This window comes from Anomalospiza imberbis, chromosome 6 (genome assembly GCF_031753505.1).
Source record: "Anomalospiza imberbis isolate Cuckoo-Finch-1a 21T00152 chromosome 6, ASM3175350v1, whole genome shotgun sequence".
NCBI lineage: Eukaryota > Metazoa > Chordata > Aves > Passeriformes > Viduidae > Anomalospiza > Anomalospiza imberbis.
The window spans coordinates 20,779,742-20,805,944 of NC_089686.1; the positions used below are offsets into that span (position 1 = coordinate 20,779,742).

Sequence of the window (26,203 nt, forward strand, 5' to 3'; positions counted from 1 at the left end):
AATCAGCGCAATATCAAACAAAAATTTCTACACTGAAAAAAATGAACTAAAAATTCTGTAGTTCAGAAAATACCGTGTGATTCAGGACCACTGAGAAGACTGGTGATAACAAAAGGAAGTTTTGAGAGTTCAAGGCAATTTCTGCATCTCTTTGTGTCAGTTCAAAAACAAGTGTCCTCCGGAAAAGTCTTTGTCCTCTTGAAAAGAAAAACCAAACCATACAAAAAGCCAAACTCAAAAAACCCAAACACACCCACTCAGTATCAGCAATTCAGAACAAATCTGGGGTTTCCACCCAAGCTGCAAATGTCAGACCACAGCCTGCTTGCATAAAGAGCCATTCTCCTCAACAGAAAGGAAGTACTCACTAGCAAGTGTCAGGCAGTGAAGGGAATAAGAATTCTCATTATCTCGGATTATCATAGTTAAATATTTCTGCAGTAATCAAAGAAATTATGGTCTGACTTTATTTCAAGAATGAAATGAAGTCCTGCTTTACCAACAGAAAAGAAACTGCTTTGGCCTGCACTGAGTAACCCATACCATGTAATTAGATCATTGTGAGGTGGCAGAGGACATTTACAAGCTGGATCTTGAGTTTGTCATTGTTCGTCAAAGGAGAAAGCATAAAAAGAAAAGGTAGCAGGCTAGTATAAAGTAAAAACTAGTTTAGAAGCTTGCTTCAAAATTCATTCTTATTATTTCTCTTGTGTAGTTATTGAACAATTTATGTTTTGTTTAATTCTGATTTGGAAGAAGAGAGTCAGGTTATTTCAATTTATAGCTAGCTATACCTAGCTAGACGTTTTCACCACTCTATAGTCACTGCTGTGACTACACTGATATGAAGTTACATGTGACTCAGCCTTGAAGTTATCTGTTACCAGGTGAGTGAGAGAATTCTAGACAGAAGCACAGAGCTTAATGAAAGCTGTCTTAAACTGCTTCTCCCATATACACTGAATTTTAGGCTGCCAGTTCTCATGGACTGGATTACAGAAAACAGCAAATAACAGGTATGATTGACCAGAGGGTTCCATTTGTGTAGTTTTGTAACACAAAATCAAGGCTAGGCAAATAAAAAAGCAACTGATTCCAAACAAATAAATGCCAGTATTTTATATTTTGTGAAATGTATTGCTGTATTACCATGCCTAATTGAGTAATAAACATCCTGTGAGGATTAAGTATTTTCATAAACAGTGCTTGCAGGAGTCTTAGCCACGACAGTAGTTTAAGGCAGTAGTTTAAGCACTCCTCATGCACTGGGAATCAACATCTAGGGACAGAATCCAAAAGAAATATAGCACACACATACAAAATTCATGAGCAGGTGCACTGGGAAGGTAACAATGTCCTCAGAAACCTCCTGGCTGTTTCATGGGCTCAGCTACTGTCTGTTAAGCCCATTGATCAAATTAAGACTAAGCCCTGCAAGGCAGGTGCCTACCATTGTCCCAGGAAAGAGCTTCATTCTCTTTGTATTTTGCAAATTTGCCGGAAATGGAAGGGTGCACCCTGTTCAAAGGGGGCAGAGATGTTACAGGGCCTCTAGCATTTGCGAGACTCATAAAAGCAACTCCATCAGAGGGAGGTTATATCAATGTATTAGGTTTGTATTCAGCTGGCATTAAAATAAAAAAAAGGTTTAAAATAAAGCACTGAAGAAGAGGCAAGGAACTATGAAAAAATAACTGCATGAGGAAGGAGAAAGACAGTGTGGTGTGATGCAAGACAGTGGAGATAAAAAACAAATACCGAAACCAGAACATGCAAGCTGAGAGAGAAGAGGTTAAGTCTGAGCCCTGGCAATCTAATGAATTTACTGTGACTTCTTTGTGGGGGAGACAGCTGCCACTGAGTGCACATAAACACTCCACAGCAGACCAGCTTCAGAAAGCACAGCAGAGGTCATTCAGAAAATCTCGACATCTCAGAAAGCCTTTTATATTTAGGATAAAAAATCCAGAGTTTGACATGAATGGTTTGATTTGTTTTCCAGGTCTGTGGAAACAGATGACACAGTAAAGCCTGGAAAGTGCATGTGAGCTCATCATTTTTACAGAAGCCTTACAAGCATCTCAGCCTTGGTGAGAGGACCATGCAGGTGTGCCTGCCAGTCTAGCTGTATTTTAATAAAAAACTTGCATTCCTGGACAAGTAACTAGTTTCACTTGGCTCTCCTATCTTAAAGAGAAATAAATTTCTCAGAAACCATAAGATGGTAGCTTGGTACAGAAGAAGTAATGAATAAGCTGTTCTCATGGGATGCCAGCATAGGGTGTGAGATATCAGTATAAGAGGTCAAAGCCAAAGGTAAGTTTAATGAAAACCCTTGACAACTAATGAAAATCTTCCACTGGTCCAAGAAGGACTTCAAAGTGGTAAAACTGTCACAAAAGGAAGAGCAGTCCAAAAAAGAAGTTATTAGGTGAATACACCTAGGGGAAAAAGGATATTTGTCTGAAGCAAGTACTGTAGTCCTTTAAAAGGTTAGGATCTGTGTCTTCATTAGGCACTACAGAATGTAATACCATGCAGAGAAACTTCAATAACACTTTGCAAGGGCATTGAAAACTTTGCCATATTAAGAAACAGCCTTGTTTAGAACAAAAGCTTCTGACTGACATCCTGTTTTACTGTTGCGGCAGTGGTTGAAGACATTAATGTCCCCACCAGAGGTTACTGTCCCTGCAGCAAGGGCAATGAAGAATCCATTCCTCCACAACTGCAGTTCAGGAACCAGCATGCAGTCTAACCTGCTCATCTAAAGGGGCTGGCACTGCAGTGCAGGCTGTGACCTGCAGCAGCTCAAGCACAAGCATATGTCCTGATCTGCTAGCTCTGCCAGTAGGCAGCTTAAAGGAATGATCAGAGACATGTGAATGATGACCTACTAAATGGCAAAATTCAGCAAGGAAAGTATTTAAGTCTCAAACATTGAATCTTTTCCATCTCTTTGATTGTGCCACTGAAGCTGGCCACTTGCATTGTCTGTTCATTTGCTACCCATGAACCCCAGCTACCTCAGTTGCAGTATAACATCCTATCAATCAAGTCAGGTCATGTGTGAGCCAATTAATCTGAGACAATAGATAATAATTCCTGCTTTTCAATAAGCAATGTGACAAGTTAATATGGTGAACATTTAATACTGCCTAAACTGAGTTAATTTAGACTTAGCTTGGATAGTGCTTCTCTGTTGTCCAGACATACCTCTTGTACCTTGACAGAAAAATAATAAGAAAAAAATCAAAACCACCTACTGTCTCTTTGGATGAGAAGAGCTTGCACATGTTAACATGACATACAAAGCACACCATGAAATGCAGATGGGGAAGATTCTCATTAATCAGTGAATGTAATTTTGCATGTTAGAAGTGGCCATTGTTGAGGTAATGGTCATATTGAGATCATTTGTCTATTCAGAAACATTTTCTTAAATATCAGTTTTATGGCTGTCCTGATTTAATGACAGCTTGGTTATTTATATCCTGCTTTGGTTTGTTTTTGCTTCTTGCTTCATGGCCATGTTGAAAGCATCTTTCATTGCCATTCCAGACTACTGCTTGCTTAGCTATGCATTATTAAACAATAATTAGCTGCTAACCTACAATTAACTGTGTACCTGTGATGAAAACAAACAATCCTTAGATACAATTTGTAAGGTGCTTCATAAAGAAATCTTGTTAACAGCTGTTTTCATTATTGTTAGCATGCATACACAATAGTCCAGCAGGTGCCACAAGGTCTATCCCAGAGACTGAAGCCTTTGGGCAAGCAGGTTTGAAATCCACCTGCTTCCCTTGCTACAAAAAAGAGAATCACAGCCCTACACAGTAAGATTTGGCTGGAGGGATTGCTTAAGTCAACTCCCTCTACCTGGTACTATGTCAAAGGCATCAACTGAATTACCAGTTTTCCCAAATTACACACAAGTAGGAATGCAAATTATTTATCAAGACCCAGGAATGGCTGAACTTCTGCATACAGTCTGATGCCAAACAAGGTCAAATCACGTTAAAATTGGCTTTCTGATGCTTCCATGTGGGCTACAGCCCAAATTTCACTGTTCTGTGCAAAGGAAAATCACGCCAGATACATTTAAATAGAGCAAAAATGACATGGAACAACATGATCTGGGTAAATGAACAATGACTGCAAGCAGTGATCAGAGAAAAGGCAGTCCCACTAAAGACACCATACCAGACTAGCAGGACAGTCCACACTTCTCCATATCTCCTTCAGGACATATGTACAATTTCCAGTAACAAGTGCTTATGATCACATTCTTCAGTGTTGTGAATTTTCTATTAAAATATCCCTTTGCATTTTCAGAAGGCAAATCAATGTTCACAAACACATCTTCCCTTCTATTATTCTATACATTTTAGAACTGACCATCAGATTTTCCTTCATGAAGATTTCTAATAAAGAAAATTTGTTTCTAGTAATGGAGAGTATGGCCACTCCTATCCACTGACATCTTTGTCAACTTTGAGGCCACAACTCATATTATGGTTTTTATCATCGTTTTTATCTGCACAACTCAAGTCAGAAAATATTATTTTCCAGACCCACACTTCCGTGCAAGTAAAAGTGAAAAAATAAATGATGACTGCTAAGGAAAAAACCCAAACCCAAACAAGTTATTAATTCAGTTTTACTTCTGCAAAATAAAAACCAGGCTTCCTCTCTTTCAGAAAGTACTTTTTTTTTTTTTTTTTCTTCTTTTAAAGGGCCTGTCTGAATATCAAGAGGGAAGAGAAATGGCAGGTGTCTGGAGTGATTTCTTTTCTAAAGTCTTTGCCTTCTATGAGTGAATTTGCACAAGACTGCAGAATAATGCCCTGGTTTGAAACATGATGAAGTTATGATTTAGTCTAGTCTAAGCTCCATGTAGTTCTACAGTAAAATGTATCAGTGATATTAATAAAATATACTAATAAAAGATGAGAATTTCTGTCTCAGAGATCAAATAAACAAGTGGATTTCTGAATTCTAGGTAAAGTACATATGTGTTTTGAATTAATAGTCATTATTTCTCCCCACATCCTTAGTCTGAATTAATGGACCATTGCAGGTAGAGCTGCAAAACTCTCAGATGCCAAGGCAATATACATGACAGGTACTGCAAATGTAACTTACCAGATGGAGCTTAGCTCTACCCATGGATAACAGTAATCACTCCTCTTGTTTTCTCTGTAATGTCCTAATGGGAGAAGTGTGGTACAACACTGCCTAACCACTGTCACCTTTCATTGCCACCAAGTTGCCTTTCAGCTTTAGAAGGACAAAAATGCAAGGGAAGAACAGCTAAAAACAGGAAAAAAGACTCAAAAAATGAAATACCCAAATCCTTCTGACTTTCAGCTACAGCTGCCATTAAATCAGGTTTGAATAGAAGAGAAATAGTAAGTTCCAAGTGACCAAACCTGGCAGAAGTAGAGGGAGAGCCAGCCTGTGCTATTCCCTCTCTTTGCTTCTAGAACAATCCTCTGTGTTCTAAACTGTTATTTACACCCTCTGCCTTGCTCAGTCTGCAACTCTCTTGGGGAAAGGTGATGCCACTGCCATCTTTTCACCCTATTTCTCCCTTCACAGTAGAAGCCCTGATGCCATTTAACTGTGGCTGCCTTTGATGCCTCACGTCCACCACTACAATAGAAAGCAGAAGAGCACAAGTGCCTGCCAAGAGTTGCAGCAGCAGATCTTGCCAAGCCACACCAAAGGAAACCTGGCCCTGTGGAGAGAGCAACTCAGACTCAAAATCTGAAACAGAGACCTATCTCGAATGGTGCAACAAACCGTCATAAAAGAACAAGTCACAGACTGCAGGGCTAACAACTCACTCCTTTTGATACAGCATTTCCTAAGGCCAAAGTGAACATAGCAGATCCTGGTCCTTAACAATCCATTGCCAGGCTCTCACCTTCCTGTCCAGTTCATGCCAACATCCCTCCTTTTTTTCCTCCAGGAATCACATGGAGCAGATGTGAACACCATTCCCATGGCTTCAGGTAAGAAAGGACAAAATAAATAACTTGCAAGCATTGGACATTAGCTGAGAGGCATCCAGAGACACACTAAGCCTTTTCACAGCAGATTGTAAGTGGTCCTTGCTTCTTGCCAGGGCAACAAATGTTACAGCCAAGCTAGCAGAAGTTTCTCTGCTGTGCTTAAGTCCATAAACAGAACAACATGTAATCAGCCATCTGAGCACCAAAGAATTATTCATCTTCATGCAAGCAACAATACCTCAGAATGAGTCAGATGTGGGGGTGGAAGAAGTCCTCTATGTGAGAGGCTCCCACCACAGTGGTTCTTTCTGAAGCATACACACAACATACAACCCTCCTTCTTCCTCCCATCCATCTTTCCTTTTCACCTTGGCATTCTTAGGTCTAGCAGCTGGAAATCCTGCTGATTCCCAGCAACCACACACAGCTCTGTTATAGAGTAGTTCCAGCTGCCCTCCTGGCTCTGGAGGAAGCCCATAAGCTCTGCTGCACAGATCCTCCCCTAGAGCTCTTAAAGCTGCATGCCTTCAGGGACTCCAGAGAAACAGGCTGTATATTCTGACCTTCTTACCATATCTACATTTCTAAATTTCATTCTCACTAATTGCTAAATCTCAAGACAAGCGGGTCACAGCAGTAGTCACCTGAAAAGCCATTGCTCACAACCTTAAGAACAACAATCTAGTGTGACAGGTGACAGAGTAAATGGTGGTGCATTAGGCAGTTGAGACAACTATATACAACTTAAGCAGTATATGTAAGCATATATGGGACAAACGTGAGGAGAAGAGTGGCATGTATGAGGAGTGCAGAATCAGTTTTAACTTGCTTTTCTACAAATATCTCTAATGAGGCTATGTTTATAACAATGAAACAAATCTACAAATCTGGGCACTAGAGACCCAAGTGCTCATATAAGTTTTAATACAAATGGCATTGCTCTAGCAGAGAACAAGAGGATTAACTGCTGCCTAAATGTAATCAATTGGGAGCTAAGAAAATTGTGCATAAGATTTGGGCCCTAAACATATTTGCAAGTCTGGAGCCTACTCTGAGGGCATTATGCTAATGCATCCACAGCAAAGAGTAATCAAATAGTCTCCAGGAATACTGACCCTACCAAAAAAATACTTCCAAAGCATAGATATCACAGATCACAGAATGACTGGGCTTGGAAGGGACCTCTAAAGGCCATCTCATCCAACCCCCTTCTAAAGCAGGTTAACCTTGAGGAGGTGCATAGGATCACATTAATGCATTTTTTGAGTATCTTTAGAAAAAGAGATCTCACAACCTCTCTGGGAAGCCTACTCCAGTCTCTGCCACCTGCACAGTAAAGAAGTTCCTTCTATTCAGATGAACTTCCTGTGTTTCAGTTTGAGCCTATTGCCCCTTTCCTGGCACCACGGAAAAGAGTCTGGCCCCATCCTCTTGACATTCACCCTTCCATCCTACAAGATGTTTTGTATACATTGGTAAGATCCCAAACAAGTCTGTTCCTTTAATTCAGGTATTCCTTTCTATATTCTTCTGGTCAAAGTGAAAACAGAATAAGGTCTGACCTTTTAATTACCATATCTTTAAGTCTTTTTTCTTAAGATCCTGAGGAAACACGAAAATGGGAATCCAATCCTACCCACTCATAAGACAGGCCTCCTACTTAAATCTAAGTCATATGCATTCAAAACATCCATATCTGTTTTTACCACAGCACAGAGTAAATTTTCTGCTCTCTGCTTTGATCACTAGAATCAAAGTGGTACTTCAGGGTCTTAATATCACTATGAAAGACCTAGGCCAAGAACCAGGGGGAAGGGAAAGGGAATACACCACCTGATGGAATTCACAAGGTATTACCCATACTATCAGAACAATGCCCGTGAACTTGGTTGTGAGAAGGACCAAGGACTACAGGGAAAGAAAAGAACCATTTACAGAGTAGGTTTCTTGACAGATGTTGAATGAATAGAGTAAGGATTAGAAAACAGTAGGTCGGTCCTGGCTCAGGACCTCTATCCAGCCTGCTACAGCCTTTTAGCTTTCTAGCTGAAGTACTGAAACACCAAAGCAGCTTGGCAGCTCACCTCCCTCTGCAAGATGCTTTTGTTCCACTTGCTGTGGTCTGCCCCATTAATCTTCTCACCATCAAATGTGCTCTTACCTCTTGCTTCCTGCATTAAGTTCTTCTAACAGAAGGATAATATATTAAAGGAATAATAATAACACTGATAACAATAGTCTAAGAAATACATACTTCTTTCTCCACATTTCCCCTCGTTTGATTAGTCTTCCAGCAAGAGCAGCATTAATCACTGGGACAAGAGATAAAAGATAAAGTCCAATTTGAATTTTGCTGTGTGCTACTGAGAATGTATGTGTGTGTTCAGGAAGGAGGGAGGGAGGCCGCAGGATAATCTGTCATTTTATATATTTATGCTGTGGGAGGCAGTCAGGACTGGTTCTCCATTGTTACCACAGATTAAAATCATTCATGTCCTTATACTCTCATTGGAGGTCATCGTTCTGGAAAAGAGAGATATTATGACCAAGTTAAATTCAAGCTATTTCTGCAAATCTATGTGTATGGCTTGGACACCAAGGCTATTGCTTGTATGTTAGAAGAGCACAACATATAGTATTTTTTTGTCCTTAGCTCACGTGACTCTTTTTACACTGAGTTTTCTTGCTTTGAAACAATTATGGGAAAAGAACTTTTGCAAGTGAGAGGAAAAGGTGCATTTTAAATTATCTTAGTACAAGTGAGTATTCCCAGCTCTTTTCTGACTTCGAATTGCCAGGGAAGAATCCATAGATCCTCAGACCTCACTTCAAGCATTTCTACTGAACTGAGTCCCAGCCAGCTTGGCAAAAATAAATGACTTTATCCTTAGGGAACATGGACTGTGGAACCAAGCAAAGACCAAAAGTAGAAGAGTGGTTACTAGGCCATATAGTATGAGTTTGTCTTTCCCTAAAAGGTTTCCCTAAAACCTTTGCTTCTCCAAAATAGAGTTCCTAGAATACCAGCCTACCAGTTCTGGCCAGGTCACTCCCCCGCTTTAAATCATGCAGGTTCTTTCCCATATCTCTGTGAGAGGGATGTATCTCATCCTTTGGATCTTAGTTGCCACCTGTCCCTCAGCATTTTCAACATTTCCTACTCTCTTTTCTATGCCCCCTATAAAACTATTGTTATTCCCTGGGAATTGTCCTTACCCAGAAATCAATTTCCTTAGAACACCTAATCTGAGACCCAGTAAAATGGGCAGTACAGCACCAGTCGAAAACTCTGAAAGTAATTATTAGGGAAGAGGATCCCTTTATTAGTCATTTTAAAGGTGAAAAGCCAACGTATTTTGAATGTAAATACAAATACCAAATACAAATACAAAACACCAAAAAATAACTTTTCCTCCAAAAATCCACTGTAATAAAAAAGGGAAGCATTTATATTCTATGCAATATGAGGAGAACTGAAATCTATTTTCTCACCCCTTTGGCTTTATTTTTCCTTGGAAATTTTTGGAAACACATTCTTATCTTTCTGAATTTAATAGAAGTAATTTTTCAATCAAAATTAACAACATCCCACCTACTCATATGCCATCTAAGGGAGGAGATAAAGAATTGGTGGTTGCATAGCCTGTCTTGTTAATCACTACTTTTACGAGCTGTACCATGACAGACATATCTTGCAAATCAGTGACAACTCATCCCACAGATGAAAAAGAAACTAGCAGAAATCCTTCTGTTTCTGTTAGCTAACAACACCACCATTCTGCAGAAAATCCAAGGCATTAATTAGATGGTTTCAGAAAGCAGGTCTGTCACAACAACACAGATGTGTTTCCAATTTTTGTGCATTCACTGAAATGAATGATCTAGGAAAGGTAAGAGGTACATTCCCACCTCTCTGCCAGTCCTGTAAAAAAAAACAACCAACTAAAACCAAACAAACAAAAAAAAAACACCCCAAAAAACCCCCACAAAGATCCAAACCAAACAAATAAAATGGAACTATATGTTCAGGAAGTATTCTGGCAATGTCTGCAAATTCTAGGCATTTCCCTGAAGTATATAAATAGCAAGAAGAACAGATATGCTATAACAAAACATGAGCCAATCCTCCAACTATATTTAAGCCACAACCATTGATTCTACTCCATTTGTTTCCAAGTAGTTGCTTTTGCACATTGGATCTCTTCATCATATCTTGTCGCTGCACAACCATTCTAGAACAACATACTTGTCCTATTCTTTCACTTGGCTTGGGATCAAATGTATGGTCAACTAGAATAGCTTTAGTTCCTGAGTACTGTATTAATCAGATTTTGAAAATAATCTTTCACGTGACTTTCAAGAATCCTTTTTGACAGGGTAAATGACATGTCTAAATGCACAAAGGGATACTGTGCTCTGAAAAAAGTACATACTGATGTTATGAATTTTACTTTCTGAGAAATGTATGCCTGCCTTCCTGAAGAAGACAGGTATCAGCTTACTCCAGCTGTTATTTCAGCTTCCTCTTATTTTATTCAAGAAAAAGGTGTGCTGCTTGTTCAACTAGAGGCAAGTAAAAATTTCAATAGTTCTTGATCAAGACAAAACAAAGTATCAGAGAAAAATCAAAAAATATTCTAAAATTTTAGAAAAGTGCTAGACCTTCCCTCTTTTATCCTCCCCTCGCTCTTTGATGCTGGGCCAAATCTTCATTTCCAAGACTGACAGGAGAACAGAACTGGGTACATGTGTCAAAAACACCAGCTGAGATTTTGCTGCAAGACCCAAGTGATTGCTCAGACCTCTAAGTTAAAGGAATGTAATCTCAACCCTTTTAGAAATGAATCAGCCAACTCAGACTTTCTGTAAACTATTAGACTGAAGAAATAAAAAGGCAATGTGTATCCTAACAAAACACACAGAGGAGCGGCTGAAGTGACTACTTACTAATGCTGCTATATAAAAATAGGTTATCCAAAGAATTAGTGTAAGCTATATTTTGAGAGTTCATGCTATATGCCAACTTGTGAGTCTCAAGTTTGCCACACACATTCACTCAAACCCCTGCCCTGGAGTCATGAGACAGACATCTCCATTTGGAGCCAGCAATGGCTACTAAGTTTAATGTTCCAGTATCACTGCTGATGACAGCACAGACCCGTATATGCATGAACTGTTTTACAAGCACAATGTTCTCTATTACCGTAATTGTACTTAACAGAAATACAAGGCTGAGTTTACTTTCATCATCAGTACTTGTCAGCACGGAGGAGCATAGGCTGGAAAATAATATTACAGTAAAATCACATTCTTCTTTTAAATGGGCACTGTACTTGTGGCTCACTTATGGCACTTCTAGAAGATTGGATCCCTATGGCACTTTCAGAAGTGCAGCACAACCGTCTTCTGCAGAGAGTGGATGAAACCATGAAAATGTAAGATTCTATTTTAGATTATATGAATGTTACAGGTAATCTGAGTATCCTGAAAACAGCATCAATAAATATAATTTAAACACATCATACTTGTACATCTAATACTACTTGGAGAATATTTTTGTGCCTTTTCCATACAGAACATTATTATCATATCATATACATGTTTCTGGTTAGGTAGCTACTATATTAAACAACAAAGATTCTGTATTTCAGTGTGCACTAAATATATTTCTATATTACATATTTGTAAAGTATTTAGCCGTCATTTGGTATTGAATTAGTAACTGTAACCTACATGAACAATAGCCTGCATGAAAATGTTCAGCATTTGTATTCTTGCTTCCAAACTCTGCTTTCTTTCTCTGCTCAAAGCATGTTACCATTTACAGAAGAGATATGACTGTGAATAAGTAAATGTCATTTTGTAACTGTCACTGCAGCAATGCAGGAGTGTAGTATAAGAAAAGGGATTCCACTCTGCAGCATGGTAAAGTTTGGAGCTTTGGTCTCCTTATGAAAAAATAATGGAGGAAGAAGCGGATACAAAGGGATAAGAGCCAGACTGTGTAATTCTCAGCTGTGCCAATGAGCCAATGAAGTCAGTCTTTAAAGCAGAGACTCATCAAAAGCTCTTTTTTCATTAGAGCTTTGCAGTCTTGGGATGAAAATGTCACTAGTGACTTATAAGAAGCAAAAACCAAATTAAAGGCCAATTTCTTTCCCTACCAAATTATTATCTATGAATGTAAAAGAAAGTACCTAGGCAAGACCAAGGGTGAGACAATTTTATTTGTCTTATGACAGTGAAAGTCTAATTAGACTGACAAATCTTCTGTGCTATTTTCCTTTGTGATATACACTGTAAGGAAGGATTTAGCCTGGAGCTGCACGTTATGGAAAGACATTAATCAAGATTATTGGACACTCAACAGAAAACACAGTTAGAAGGCTGAAAAGCCTAATCGTTAAAAATAAAGGTTGAGAACCTTATTCTAAGCCATGACAATGGGCTGGACTCTCCATATAGATGATGGCAAGATCCCCTCTTCTACTCTCTAAAGAGAACCATCTGCATATAATAAGTCACGAACTGTCATTCTATGGCTCTAAAATCATAGCTGAAAGCATCCACAAGTAATTTATTCTTGTCACCTACAAGTTATAGTTTGAACAGTTAGGCAAGTGTCATTTTCTGCATCTCAAGAAGTTGAGGCATGCCCTGGATATGTAACAGAGTACACAGTTTCTGGTTTCTCATGGAGAGCATAAGTTCATCTGTCTTCCCAGAAGGGTTCTGATCTCTTTTTCACAGAAAACTGTTTTGTTCTTGGGTCCTCAGCCATCCATGCCATAGGCCAGACATATTAGGGACCTTCCTAGGGCTTCCAGGAGATTACCTGGTTCTCCACTTGGATTTCATGAACTGAGTACGTTTTGAATGGAAGATGTGCATCACAATGCATGATCTCTAGACTAGCTTTAGTAATTAACTTCGCACAAGTTCTTTGAAAACTGAATGAGCCAGCTGTAAACAAAGAGAAAATGACCCACATAAAAGCATATGGAGAGTCTCCCAAAAAGCTTTGAACAGCAACTCATACAAGAGAATTCTGACCATTCCAGCAGCTGCCATGGAAGCAGAAGACAAGAGAATGAGTGTGACTTTAACCTGTTTTCACAGAGGTCTCCCAAATCAAAAAAATCCCTGAAGTACTTCATTAATGAATGAAGTTCTTTAAATCAGCAAATAGGGACAAATAGGGATTCCAGGACCTCTAACTAATGAAGTAATCCTGTGAGAAGCGTGACAACCTTGCAAGAATGCAGAGTGGCTCAGCACAGTGACTCTCATGCAGAAGCAGTCTGCATGGCATCTTACTGTACCACACAGAAAAGCTAGCAGCTTGTCTTTCAGGCCTTTGTGGCCATTGTGGCAAAGCAGAAGTCTCAGAGAGGATACTGTTGTCACAGAGGAGACTGATGTGTCGAGGCCCTGAGAGGCAGAAAGAAATTAGTACAGCACATGCCACTTCTGAACAGACTGTACTTAAATCCAGGACAAAACTATGTGTGAGAAAGTCAAATCAGTGCTTCTTCTTGTGGCAGCGGAGCACAAGCACCATTTGCAACTCACTGAAACAAACACAAGTCGAAATTTCTTCTTCTCCCTTATTTTCAGTTAGTAAAAAAAGTCAGCTCTTGCTACTTCCTTCTCTGAATCACAGGAACAATCCCAGCATTATAGCACACAGCCATATATCTCACCTGTTTCTCACTCAAATCCTAGCCGTCCTCCTTTGCCTTGAGTTTTACTGCCTTGCAGAAATTTAGTATAAATTTATAGACATTTTAAATGCTAATTTCAGTGCCACCAGGTATTTCCAGGAATATTTTTCTCTCAATTCCCTTTATCTTGGTTGTTTGTCCAAAACTATATATCATATCTGAGATCTTCAAAAGTTGATGCATATCATAGGCCTGAACATGTACTGTGTGTTTCTAAACCTCTTCATTTTCCCAGCTGTTTTTCTCTAACTATTCTCTAAAATACATCTGTCAGTACTCAGACTACCTAACTGCAGAAGGTGTCTTGGTGTGTTTTACAAACAAAAATATCTTTGCACTTATCATGCTCTTCTGTAGTTTCTTAACAAGTGACGTGTAAATCTAAGTCCTTCTGAAACTCCCCTGGATTTTGTAACACTTTGTGATTACTGACATGATATTCTGCACAAGGTTTATATGCATTTCAAAAAGGAATAGTTTAAGTTACTTAAATATTAAAATGAGTAATACAAGTAGCACAGATACTCCTAACAGAGTAAGAACAGTAATTCTTTAGCATGATTCGTGCTATTTCGCATTAGATGCTTCACTTTTATTTGTATCATGCCTGGTATTTCTACAATTGGCCAGAAATATTCTGTGCCAAGTAATGTGCATGTGCAGAATAAAAAGTACATTTTGAACCCAAGGAGTCTGCAATCTTAGCATAAAATAAGATACTACACATGGATACAGAAACATGGACAATAAAACAAAAAAAAGTGACAACATTGATTGACTTGATAAACAGGTGTTGTAGACCATCATCAGCCTAACTTTTTGACTACTTTTTGGCATGCATCATGATGACAAAAAAGTTTCAATGGGATTGGAAAAATAACCTGCTATTGCCTTTTGTGTGGTGTCAGGAAGCAGAAAGATTCCCATGATCAAATCTAAGAAGTGAACAAAAAATGCTTGAATTGTGCTGATCAGAATCAGAAGAGGCTAAACTTTAAACAGTCATGAAAGCAAAGAATAACTGTGTATTCCTGAGCAGAAAACTGAAGAGAAATCTGGAACAAGGAGTAAGTAACTGTAAGTAACTGTAATAAGTAACTGTATTTGTACCTCTCATAGCCTTAGGTATCTATATTTTATGTTTCCCAAAAAGTAAACTTGCTAACCACCACTTAGATCTAAAACTGTAAGCAGGCTTGATGACGGTGATGTTGAACACAAGCAAGATAAAATAACCATTAGGCACCTGAAAAACTGTGGCTGGAGATACTGCCCAAACAGGAAAAGACAATTTCTTCTCACTTTCACCACACAGATACTGCAACTTAAGTAGACAGAATCAAATTCCACCAAAAATAAGGAAGAAAGCCAAGCTATCTCTGCTGCAATAGCGATAAAATGGCCCAATATTGAAATGCAGAAAGTTGTAATGGAGGTATGTATTGACCTTTATTTTTCTTTCAGCGGGTAGCATGAAGTGTCAAAGAGTTATTGCTTTAATATCAGCTGAGATGAGGCCATTTGTTGTGGTGCGTGTGTATCCAGGAAATCGCTGCTCTAACCATGTTTTTAGAAGCATTTTGACACTTTATTAAATCTTCTTGATGCTCTTTCAGCACACAGTGGTCTCTGTAGGCCGAGTGAACTGCCACGTAGGCTAGGCAGGAAGCTTTCAGAAAGAGTTCCTTTTCAAGCAAGCCAGCACCATTTCCAGCTTGACCCAGCCCATAAAGGTCCAGTGCCACTTTCTGTCCACTGGCATAGCTAAACACAATTCTGCTGCCGCCTTTAAAAATTATAGAAGGTGGGATAAGAACCACAGACTTTATTGTTCTGGAGATGAAACTGTACAAATATTTTCTCTAAAATTAGAACTAGTCACTGCAGAGAAGGATCTGTAGTTCTCGCAAAGTTTATGACAAACAGTGACCAAACATGGGGTAATTTCCTCTCATTTAGCTGAGGCTTTATAAAATCACCTACTGGGTGTTTGATGATAATAACTAAATTAATCCCAGTCCTGTTGCCACCTGGATTTACAGAGTACCAAAACAGCCACTGTCAAACCTCAGCTTGGAATTAATTACTCTAATAGTTGTAAATTCCACTGCAGCCAGACGTACCTCACAGAATCACAGAATACCTGTGGTTGGAAGGGACCTCTGGAGGTCATCTAGTCCAAACCTCTGGTCAGCTAGGATCATGCAGAGTCAGCTGTCCAGGACTATATGTAGGTGGGTTTTGAATTTTAACAGCATGGACTCCACAACCTTTTGGGGCAACCTGCGCCCATGCTCAGCCACCCTCATGTTACAAATATTCCCTGATGATTAGAGGGAAAGTCCTGTGTATCAGTTTGTGCCCACTGTCTTTGGTCCTGTCACTGAGCACCACTGTCATCTTAACACTCTTCCTTCAGGTATTTGTCCACACAGTTAAGATCCTCCCATGAGCCTTCTCTTTTCAAGGATGAACAGTCCCAGCTCTCAGCCTTTCCTCATACAAAAAATGCTCCAGACCCTTACTCATTTTAGAGAACCTTAGCTAGAGTCTCTCCAGTAACTCCATCTCTCTAATGATTTCAAAACACATTTCATTCTAGTTGATAACACAATAACATGATAGCATACTGCTGAAATTAATAATCCACAGCTCAGTCTGGTTAGTCACATGATTCTTATCTTTGCACTGACAAGGAGAGCCAATTGAAGGTGTTTATTTCTAATCAGTACCATATTCTGGCTGCCACAAAAGTAGTTCAAATACCACTGCATTTTAAGGGTTGAAATAACTACTTTGGCACAACTAAGTCACATAAGCTGAAATTAATTTTTTTATTTAGGAATGATTTTTTACCAAATAGATGGGAAGTGCTCTATGTTGGAACATCTATGTTTTACAAGAAACTGATCTTGATAGCATTCCTTCAAAATTCTCTGCAGGAAGGCTGTAAAAGGGAAATAAAAAATGACTCCAAATGGAAGTAAAGCTCCATTGCTTTTCTCCTCATTATGAACTTCACTATTGCAGCAGTTCATCCTGTCATAATAATAAATAACCATACACCCACCTCCCATTAAGCCCGTAACTCTCTTCAGAGTACATTTCCCCACATATGGAACTTCTTAAACATAGTTAAAACCTTGTTCTTGTTCACATTGTGACAATCTCACACAAATCGGATTGCACTAGATCAGGAGCCAAATCCATTCCCATTCTTACATGTATGTGCCACAACAATTCAGCCAGTTTGTCCTGTGTCCAACTCAGGAGGACAGCATTTTTAAAATAAAGAGTTACATGGAGCATTATTCAGAGAACATAGCTCCTATGAACTTACAAATAAGCAGCAAGACAAATTAAGAACTGAAGGAAATGGAGAGGACTAATTGACTCACCTGGATGCTGGGCGGTGAACGATTTTTTCGGGTGGTAGTGGTCGCCATTGTGGTTGTTGTTTCCATAACTGTAGTCGACATTTCCGGTGGCACCGATGTTGTGGGTGTTGTTCCCAAGATGGAAGGGACTTCCCCAACGAGTCGGACGCTTCCATTGATTTTGATGTTGGGGTTGTTCTCTGCCGCCATGTTCAGCACTTTCAGGCCATTGTAATAGAGCCCGGAGAGTTGGCCTTGGAAGAGACGCCCTCTGTCCTTCCCTCCTATGGCTATTTGCGCCTGGGTGTTGAAGATCGTTAACTGTCGTCCTAGTGAAGGGGGGTGAATAACATTATTGACAGACATTTCCTTCAATTTGCACACTACATTGAGCCCCGGCCCAAAGTGATGGACAAAGGAGACGCAGATTCATTATTGGGAGTGTATATGATGACTGTAGAAAAACAGCATGGAAATGTGGTGCCTAAAAGTCATTAATAAGGATGATTAGCCTGGAAGTATAAATACCTGAAAGTGAACCTTGTACCTCAGCATCCACTCACACATCAAAACTCTGGAAGATCTTCAGAAATTTGAACTCATTCTTTTAGGATTGGATGAATACTACAAATAGGACTTCAACATGTGGCTATTTTTCTATTATCAATTCAGACTGCAGTACCTGTCAAGCTTTAGCCCATAAATAAACCTCCTTTTGGACTGGCTAAAGCATTGGATTAACTCATAAAGCCACTTTTAATAATGCCAAGGTTTCAAGGGTTGGCTGAAAACAGTAAAACATCAGGTAAAAATAAAGTGATATAAGAATTAAGTAGGAGTGTTATGACAGGATCAGTCAGGTTCTTTCACCTGCAAACTTTGTGTTGTGAAGGCTTGCAAATCTAAACCCAAGAAAAAACAAACACAAACATTTCTATGTCTCTGAAAGAGCAAAGCTTTTGAAATAGTGAGGATAACAGTGCTACAGATGCTTTTGCTCTTACAGACAGTGAAATGCAAATGTAGGCAGGATTATGTGGTTTAGTTAAGGTCACATCTTGAGTATTAGAAGAGGTCCAATATCATATGTAATAAAAAATACAATTATTAAAAATAAATCTAGCAACAATTGCCAATTCACCTAGTTCTGCAGGACACTTACATCACATTCAGCCTGGACTGCTCTATAAATACTGTTTATGTCCCAGGCTGCACTAGTTTGACCATGTCAAGAAATAAATTGCTTCATGAAGTGCAAAGGCAGTGCCTATAATTTCACTGTTCCTCAAAAGATTAGGGGCATGCCACCTGAAATCTGCTGAATTAACAAACAGCTAGACTGGACATTGCTCAGAAGAGTTATTAATGCAGCTTCAAATCAATCATCATTTAAATACCTTGTGCTTTCCCATTTTTATGAAGTTTGAAATATGTTTTCCAATCCCATTCCCACTGCCCGGTTCTCACTTGCCACTTTCTGTCTAGTCCAGCCTTATGAGAGGTGCAGAATGCCACCATGTAAGGAAAGCACAACCTATGATCCACTGCTCATTCTTTTGCAGCCAGTGGTTAGAGTAGATCAAAATATATGGGGGAGCTCACCAATTTTAGTCGTCGTGGCAGGTCTCGAAGTCAAGTGGTGATGCGGTGTAGCATCATCTTATGGTGACAGGATAGACCATGGGGAAGAGAATGGGGACAAGAGAAGAAATGTATCTGAAAGTAGTTCCTGTCCCCAAAGAAGGCCCTAGCTAACTAAGCAACAGTATATGGAGAGGCGTAACACACAGACATATGGAGGTGAGCTGCACATCCCTTGTGCTCCTCACTCTCAGATTTTAAATGGAAAATCAGGACTTGGTCAGGGTGGAGTAAGTGCATTGATGAAGAAATGAGAAATAAAAATGGGGGATACACTTCCCCTGGAAATTGTTGAAATACCTGATGCAATGTTCTGCATCTCAGGAGGTTTTAACTTGCCAGAGGCAACATATGTCTATTAAAACATCAATAAACATGCACTGAAGCCACATATCCTCAGAATGTAAATAGATAGAGCCTTTACTCTTGTCTATGACAAAAATAGGGCCCAGTAACAACATCTGTTAAGACATTCATCCCTCTCAGCCCAGCTCCTGTCTGAATTAAAGGAAATGGCACTGTACACTTTAGAAGGTCAAACTCCTGTCCCATACCATGTCCTCAGAGCTTGCTTTTCTTTTCTGTCATGTTGCAGTTTGGATTTTATAAGGGATATGCAGTAAGAACTTTACTATGCCATTTTCTCTTCTCTGAATATGTTCCCTCCCTCTAGTGCTATAGGTCTGTCCATATTGTCCCTGCCCCTACAAACTCAGACATGTCACTTGTTACTGTTCCCTTCTTCCCCCCTCACTCATGAAAAGAGTGCCAAAGAATAGATGTAAGATGAGTAAAGAAGGGACTTATGAGTAAAGGGACTTAATTTTGAGATGTTATCCCTGAAAACAGATGGAAGATAACTGTCAGTTCAGTTTTCCTTTTGCATTTCCATTCCTTTCTTCCCTTGAATTAATTTAGTATCTTTTTTTATCTTTTGCCAAAGGGAAGAAGGTCGAAGGTGATAAGAAAGGAAATTTTTTGCTGCTCCAGGTAGGAGAGTTCCCCAAACAAGGATAGGATAGGGTTTCTCTCACTTTTTCTGGAGGATTATGACTCAGCTCTGGATGTCAACTATTCTAACCCAAGATCATAGCATAGCTTTACATGTCTGTCATATCCCTTGCATTATTTGCAAGAATGAACAGTAAGTATATTAAGTCTGAAAAAAAGAGACCATGTCTCCAATTCTGGGCCTTCATCTGCATCTTCTAATGTTGAAAGAAAGTGTACACCAAGGAGATGACCCTTTTCCAGGAAAAATAAATAAATAAATAAATAAAAAGATTGTGTATTTTGGAGTCTTCACTGTCAAATGGTTTTCCATATCAGGAGATCAGGATTCATGCACTGCACCATATGGTTAATGCTGGAAACCACACTAAAAATGTGTTTGCTAAAAGAACAATCACTGGTTGCAGTCACCTGCTACCTGCAATTCCTCATTCTTGGCTCTAAGATGGTGCACACGCACATGGTAAAGACACCACGGAAATGAATATGGGATGAGAAAAATCTTTGGAGAGAATATACACTTCCTTCTGCCACCATATGTCGCTTCTGATCATTCTTTGAATGGAATTTAGCTGAAGCCTTTACTTCCCCCAAGTAAAATTTATCTGGCCACTGGATTTTATTGAGGAACTATGTACATTAGTAAATTCTACTAGGTGCATAGTTTAATTCTGCAGTCCTTTTATCACAGAGAACTCTTCCTACTGCTATATTAGTGTTGTACTAAAGAAAAATTATGATGTGTTTTGTAAGTATTCTGAATAGTTCAGGCTCTTGTTTCTTTGCTCTCTCATTGTCTTCTTCATTTGGAAAACTGAATTCTAATTAAAAATAGCACAGAGAAATCTGAAGTGTAACTTTTCTGTAGCACTAGAAGAGGTTTTGGGCCTGATTTTGCAAATCCCAATTCATACTAATAGTACTTACTTCAAAAGTACAGTCATTTACCTCAAGGAGATTTTACAGGTAAGAGAGATTTGAATAATTATGTACTTCTGGGATCAATCCTTTTGATGAGATGATTCTGGGTCTTTATTAGCTCATCCAATTCCAGAATAGGTAACATCTGTGCCTTAGCAGACACCAAGTATTCTGCTAAGGAAATCTGCTGGATTTATGACTACTGAAGCTGAACAATTTAAGACTAACACTTCTTCTTATATTCACATACATAATCTCAATGAAGTTAATAGCATTTAATATTTTGCTTATTACTCATGAAATTCCAGACTGTAAACCTGGGCTCTTAAAATTATTTTAAACTAATTTATAAAATTTAAAAGCCCTTCCAAGCCAATAGTGATGCCACTTCAGAAAGATAATGTGTTATATTTGTTTTCCAAGAATGAACTATTTGATTATTTTGAATAACATAGCAGTACCAAAGGATGACCAAATCTATAGCATTCAAATATGTCGATCAAAAAGTGTTTCATCTTACCTCACCCAAGCCAAGAACTCACATGGGCAAGACAGCTATTCTGTATGCTGACTCTTTGATGAATCTATTCCTACAACAATCAGTTTGTCTTGTTCCATTTTGATACAAAGCTACCCTTTCACTCACCATCTTTATAAAGTCTTCTGACAGAAGGTTTCCATGTTACATTAATTGTTAGATGGACGAGCAGGCTGATGAACAGCTACATAAATTAGTCATTCTTATATTTTTTTAATTTGAGTGGTACCTGAGTTGGTGAAAGTGTCTGTCTACTTTGGCATGAAGGAACCAAGTTATATTGTCTCAGGGGTTACACTGCACAATGTCACTCCCTGACACATAGTGGAAAGACTGAATTTCCTTTCACTTTAGTAAAAACATAACTCTATCCTTCTAGCCTGACCACTTCCAGTGCTTTAAGAGTGCCTGAAGACTCAAATATAGTCTTTTTTAGACTCTAGTGCATGTGTGATTGTCTTTTAACAAAGCATCAATATCCACAAAAGGTAGACTTCAGTTCAAAACTTCAGGATGGATTACAAATGAAAGTATCTTGGCATGCTTTTAAGCTCAAACTCGTAGAAGCTGTGGCATAAAGTAAAAGATTTTGTGGAAAACCAAAAAGAAAATAAACCAACCAAACAAACAAACCCACAACCAAACCAAAAGAAAAAAAAGATGGGTTTCTCAAGCACATGAATTGCATAAAGGAATTAGACATGCATCTGTTTTAACAAAATTGAGGCAATCATTGTCTTTAGTGTTAAAGGGACTTTAGCAATTCAGACTTATCAAAATTATTTTCTTTTTAGTGTTAAACTTTATTTATCTATTTTAGTTTGATCTTGTAAACTAATAGGGCAACCCACTGAGACTCAATAAGCATTTTCTGTTTATTGTTATCTTGAAATTTATTTACAATTTAGCTGAATTAACTGTTTATGACATACTGGTGGTAAAAAAAAAATCTATTTTGGTTACACAAATATTTTTGCCTTATTTTTGTTAATACTTTAGTTTTAAACATTACACCTTTGTAGACCAAACCTAAAAAGTGAGCAACACTGCCAGCTCTCGTTGAAGTTAATAGGAACTGAGTGTGCACAACACTTTGCAGGATCAAGCCCTTTCACATGAAAATATTTTGACTGGATTTAGCCACATCCTTCCTGACCTTAATTCATACTGGATAAATCAATTTGTTAATTCAGCTGAGGTTAGAAATTTGAAACAGAACATAAATTATATTTTTCCAGTCCTACAAGAGACTGGTTTTCCTTCCTGGAAAATATTTTAACAACCACATTCTAAATCAGCACAGAAAATGCAAGACCTGAGTTCAAAGGTCACCCCCTTTTATTAGAAGTACTTTCATAAATGGAAACAAGAGAAGATTGTGTTCTGCTTTGTCTAGATTTCAAGGCAAGGAGTTAGTTATAATGCTTTTTATTTGTAATACCACATTTACTAATAGAGGGAGAAGATCTTCTTGACTTTAACTCCACTGTATTTCCAAGAGCCTAGGTCAAGCCCTACTGAAATCAGCAAGTTATTCTGTTACCTTCAACAGACTTTTAAATGGGTTCTACATCCAAGATATTCTTTTTTCCCCTCTCCAAATTCCTTACCAAAAAAAAATTACTGTTCTGACACAAGTCACATTTCAAAAGGTCATGGACTGTATACAGAACTTTTACTCAAGCCATCTGGACCTATTAATGTTAACAAGTTTTTTTGTTGAACTGAGGCCAATTACTCCAGGCAAACCCACAAAATTAAGTGGCACTGCCTTAGACTAAGAATTTGATCCGTATTTTAGATAAATATAATTTGAGTGTTCAACCTGTACTCCAGACATAGCATAAAAGCAACAGAACAATAATTTTCTCTGTCTCCCTGTCTGTAATTTAAATGAAAATGTTAAAAAATGTTTTCTTTACAACATTTTAAAAAATCATTTAATTATCTTAATATAATAAAGAAATATATAGCCATAGTGGCTAATCAGACTCATGAGAAAAAAAAAACAACTTAAAGGAAGTGGTTTAACAAGTAGATTTGAAAATCTTTTAAGAAAACTTCAATAAAAAAGACATAAATGTAGCTCGAGCCCAAATTAAAATCGGAAAAACATGCAGTGGTACAATTGCCATAATACATGTTGTTGCTCTTCACTCTTCTTCATTTGGCTTTTTTTTTTTTTTTTAGAAATAATTTCCTGAATTTTTGCTTGTTTGTCATTACTATTACAGCAAGCTTAGAATTTCGTCCCTTTAACTGCATTTTAATAGCAATGTATTATAGCATGATTTATCAACATATGGCAGGTGGAAGCTGACACAAATTATAATGAAAATTAAAACGGTAATTTATGCAGCAGGCGATTATCATTTAAGAAACATTTATTTGCAGGCTTTAAAAATGAGAGTTTAGAATCAAATGGGTTTAAAATGAAAGTTTTAATGACTGTTACCTTTTTCCTGCAGCCACTCCTCTACGGGCCGGTTATATTTGAAGGGGATTTTCTGTTTTACCATTTGGAACCGTTCACTATCAGTGTTGCCTTTAAAGTTTAAAAAACAGCTTAAAAACAATCTGTAAAGTCAATGAAATAGTTAAAACATCCTAGATTTTTTGGTTTTTTTATGACCTTATTTAGCTATAGATAAATAGGTGAGCATGTGCGTACATATATATGTGTATATATACATATTTGAAAAGAGAGAGATTTATCTTTAGTAGAGTGGAGAATAGTTATACATCCAATTGCCTGAGGTTCTGGAAGGTCGAAGAAATTAAAGCCTACAAACAAAGATAACTCAGATTCTCCTCAGAGTATTTGTTTATCCAAACTGATTAGACGGCATGTGCAATTTGTCTGCAATGTGAGACCTTGAGTGAACTCAGTGCCATGAGTTAAAACATTTTGATCAGACTCTGGATCTGATTGCATATGGACATGGCACAATATGTCAGTCACATAAACACACAGTAGCAATTTGAATAACCTTCTTGCACTGGTAAAAGACACGTGTTAGGACTAGTAACCCAGTAAAGAGAAAAAAAAGAAAGGAAGAAAATATAAGAAAATATAAAGTATCTAATAGAATTAGCTTAAAATAAATTCCAAACACCTAAGAATGGAAAGATAAACAGGAAAAAAGAGAAGTAAAATTTGACAAGAGGAAGAACTGTTAATTAAGGATACATGAAAACTTCTGTTCAGTTACCAAAGTCTTGGGCCTCTTGCCAGAATAAAACAAACGCTTAGAAACTAATTTAAATAAAAGCATAATTAGCCAAAATGTAAATTCCAGCAATTACAGTTCCATTGTTCCATGTTGATGGATAATAGAATCATCCATTAAAGAGTGCTTTGGTGGAAAGCTCCTATTACTTGCACAGCACAGAGAGCAACAGGATTCACACAAAGCCTCTGTCCAAATTCCCTAGCTACTGGAAAATTGAACAGGTCAGCTGGAACCTCTAGTAGAAAGGAGCAGTTCAGTTTGATGGTGCTAGGAATGTCAGTGAACAAGTGCCATCATTCTGCTTTTTCATTTTCTTCAGCTATAGTCACTTTCTGATTAATTCTAACTTTTGCTTTAAGTATTATTTTTACAAAAACTCTTCAGACAGGCATAAGAGAAGTGCCTTTTTTACATGCAACATTATAATACTGTAGAAAAAGGATTAAGCCCACAACTTACTGAAGTAATGCTACCATAAGCAGAAGTTCAGTGGATCAGTTGTGCTCCAGTATGTGTTTTGAATAAATGGTGGTTGAAGTCAGCAACTGCCCTGCAGAGTTTGCAGTATTGCCTTTAAAGTCCCACATATAAATATCCTAATGGGGCTTCATAGTTGTTTGACTTTCTGAAAGGAGATGCTGTAATCTTTTTTTCAGTGTAAAGAGACACCAATGAAAAAAATGCTTAACTAAAAACTAAATCATATAAGTCCAGCCAGTCAAGAGCAGACGCTGTCATACTGCAGGGAATAGGACTGGTGAATCTCACGTGTTTGATCATCCTTATTGAAGCTCCAAAATGCTGCCAGCCTATGTGAGGTACCTGCTGACCAGAGCTGGGCTCTTCAGCAGCACCTTGGAACTGCTGAATTTCTGCTGCACGTGAGAAGCACTATAGCAACACACAAAATATAGTCCCACAAGGATTCAGGTGACCTAATCTTAAGTAGTATTTGTAAAAATCATCATCTATATCACTGTAAGCTCAGCTGTAAGAAAAACAGCAATTTACATTTTGGTTAGTATCTCCAACTATAATGCTGCACATTTAGGAGCCTTGCTGCTTATTTGGGGTACACAGTAAAAAAGAAGTAAAAGCATTTAAGAACAACTTTACAGCCCAATTACTAACTAACTTCCTGAAAAGTCAGATAACCTTTTGCCTTCCATATTATATATTCATTATATTTTCATTGTGAAAAACTGCTATTCCCCATCATAGAAATATCTAATTAAGCACCAGCTGACACACATTATTGCTCCAGTTCCTCTGTTGCACCTCAGACGCCTGACATACAGAGTTGGTAACTCAGATAAATTAGAAGGAAAAGGTAAAATTGAAAACAGTCTCTCAGTTATCTGTCAAGTTATATTTAACAATGTGCTGTGACTTGGAGTCACTCACAGACATGAAGTTTAAATAAATTCCCAGTTCTCCTAATTCATATCAGCACCACCAAAAAGTCAATTCTATACTTCTATGAATACACGTTCCTAAACAGAAAATTCGAACCATGTTCAATCCAGGAACCAAGAAAAACTGATAAAGAGGAGCTGAGTTAATATAAACAACAAAAACAAAGAAAAAACTCTACCTAAAGCTAAAGAGATGGTAATATTAATTAAACAATGATATTTGATCTGTTTATTAATAATAATCTGACATGACAGCTTCCTTTCCTGCAAATTCTGCCATTCATCTAAGCCTAGGTGCAGCTTACAGGACAGGGAAGCAGACC

The 26,203-nt window shown here is 38.1% G+C and overlaps 1 protein-coding gene across 17 annotated transcripts in view; it reads right to left on the reverse strand.

Annotated features, from left to right (window-relative positions):
• The window catches only part of NRXN3 (neurexin 3), a 968,667-nt gene that overhangs the window by 88,219 nt on the left and 854,245 nt on the right, over window positions 1–26,203 (reverse strand). For 9 of the 17 annotated variants that reach the window (XM_068192711.1, XM_068192712.1, XM_068192706.1 and 6 more), the window contains one exon: window positions 17,143–17,450. In XM_068192711.1, the coding sequence (XP_068048812.1) occupies window positions 17,143–17,450 (308 nt within the window). Of the gene's footprint in view, window positions 1–17,142; window positions 17,451–18,723; window positions 18,781–23,687; window positions 23,778–26,203 lie in introns of all 17 variants that reach the window. The other 8 variants (XM_068192701.1, XM_068192700.1, XM_068192709.1 and 5 more) reach the window with 2 other exon arrangements.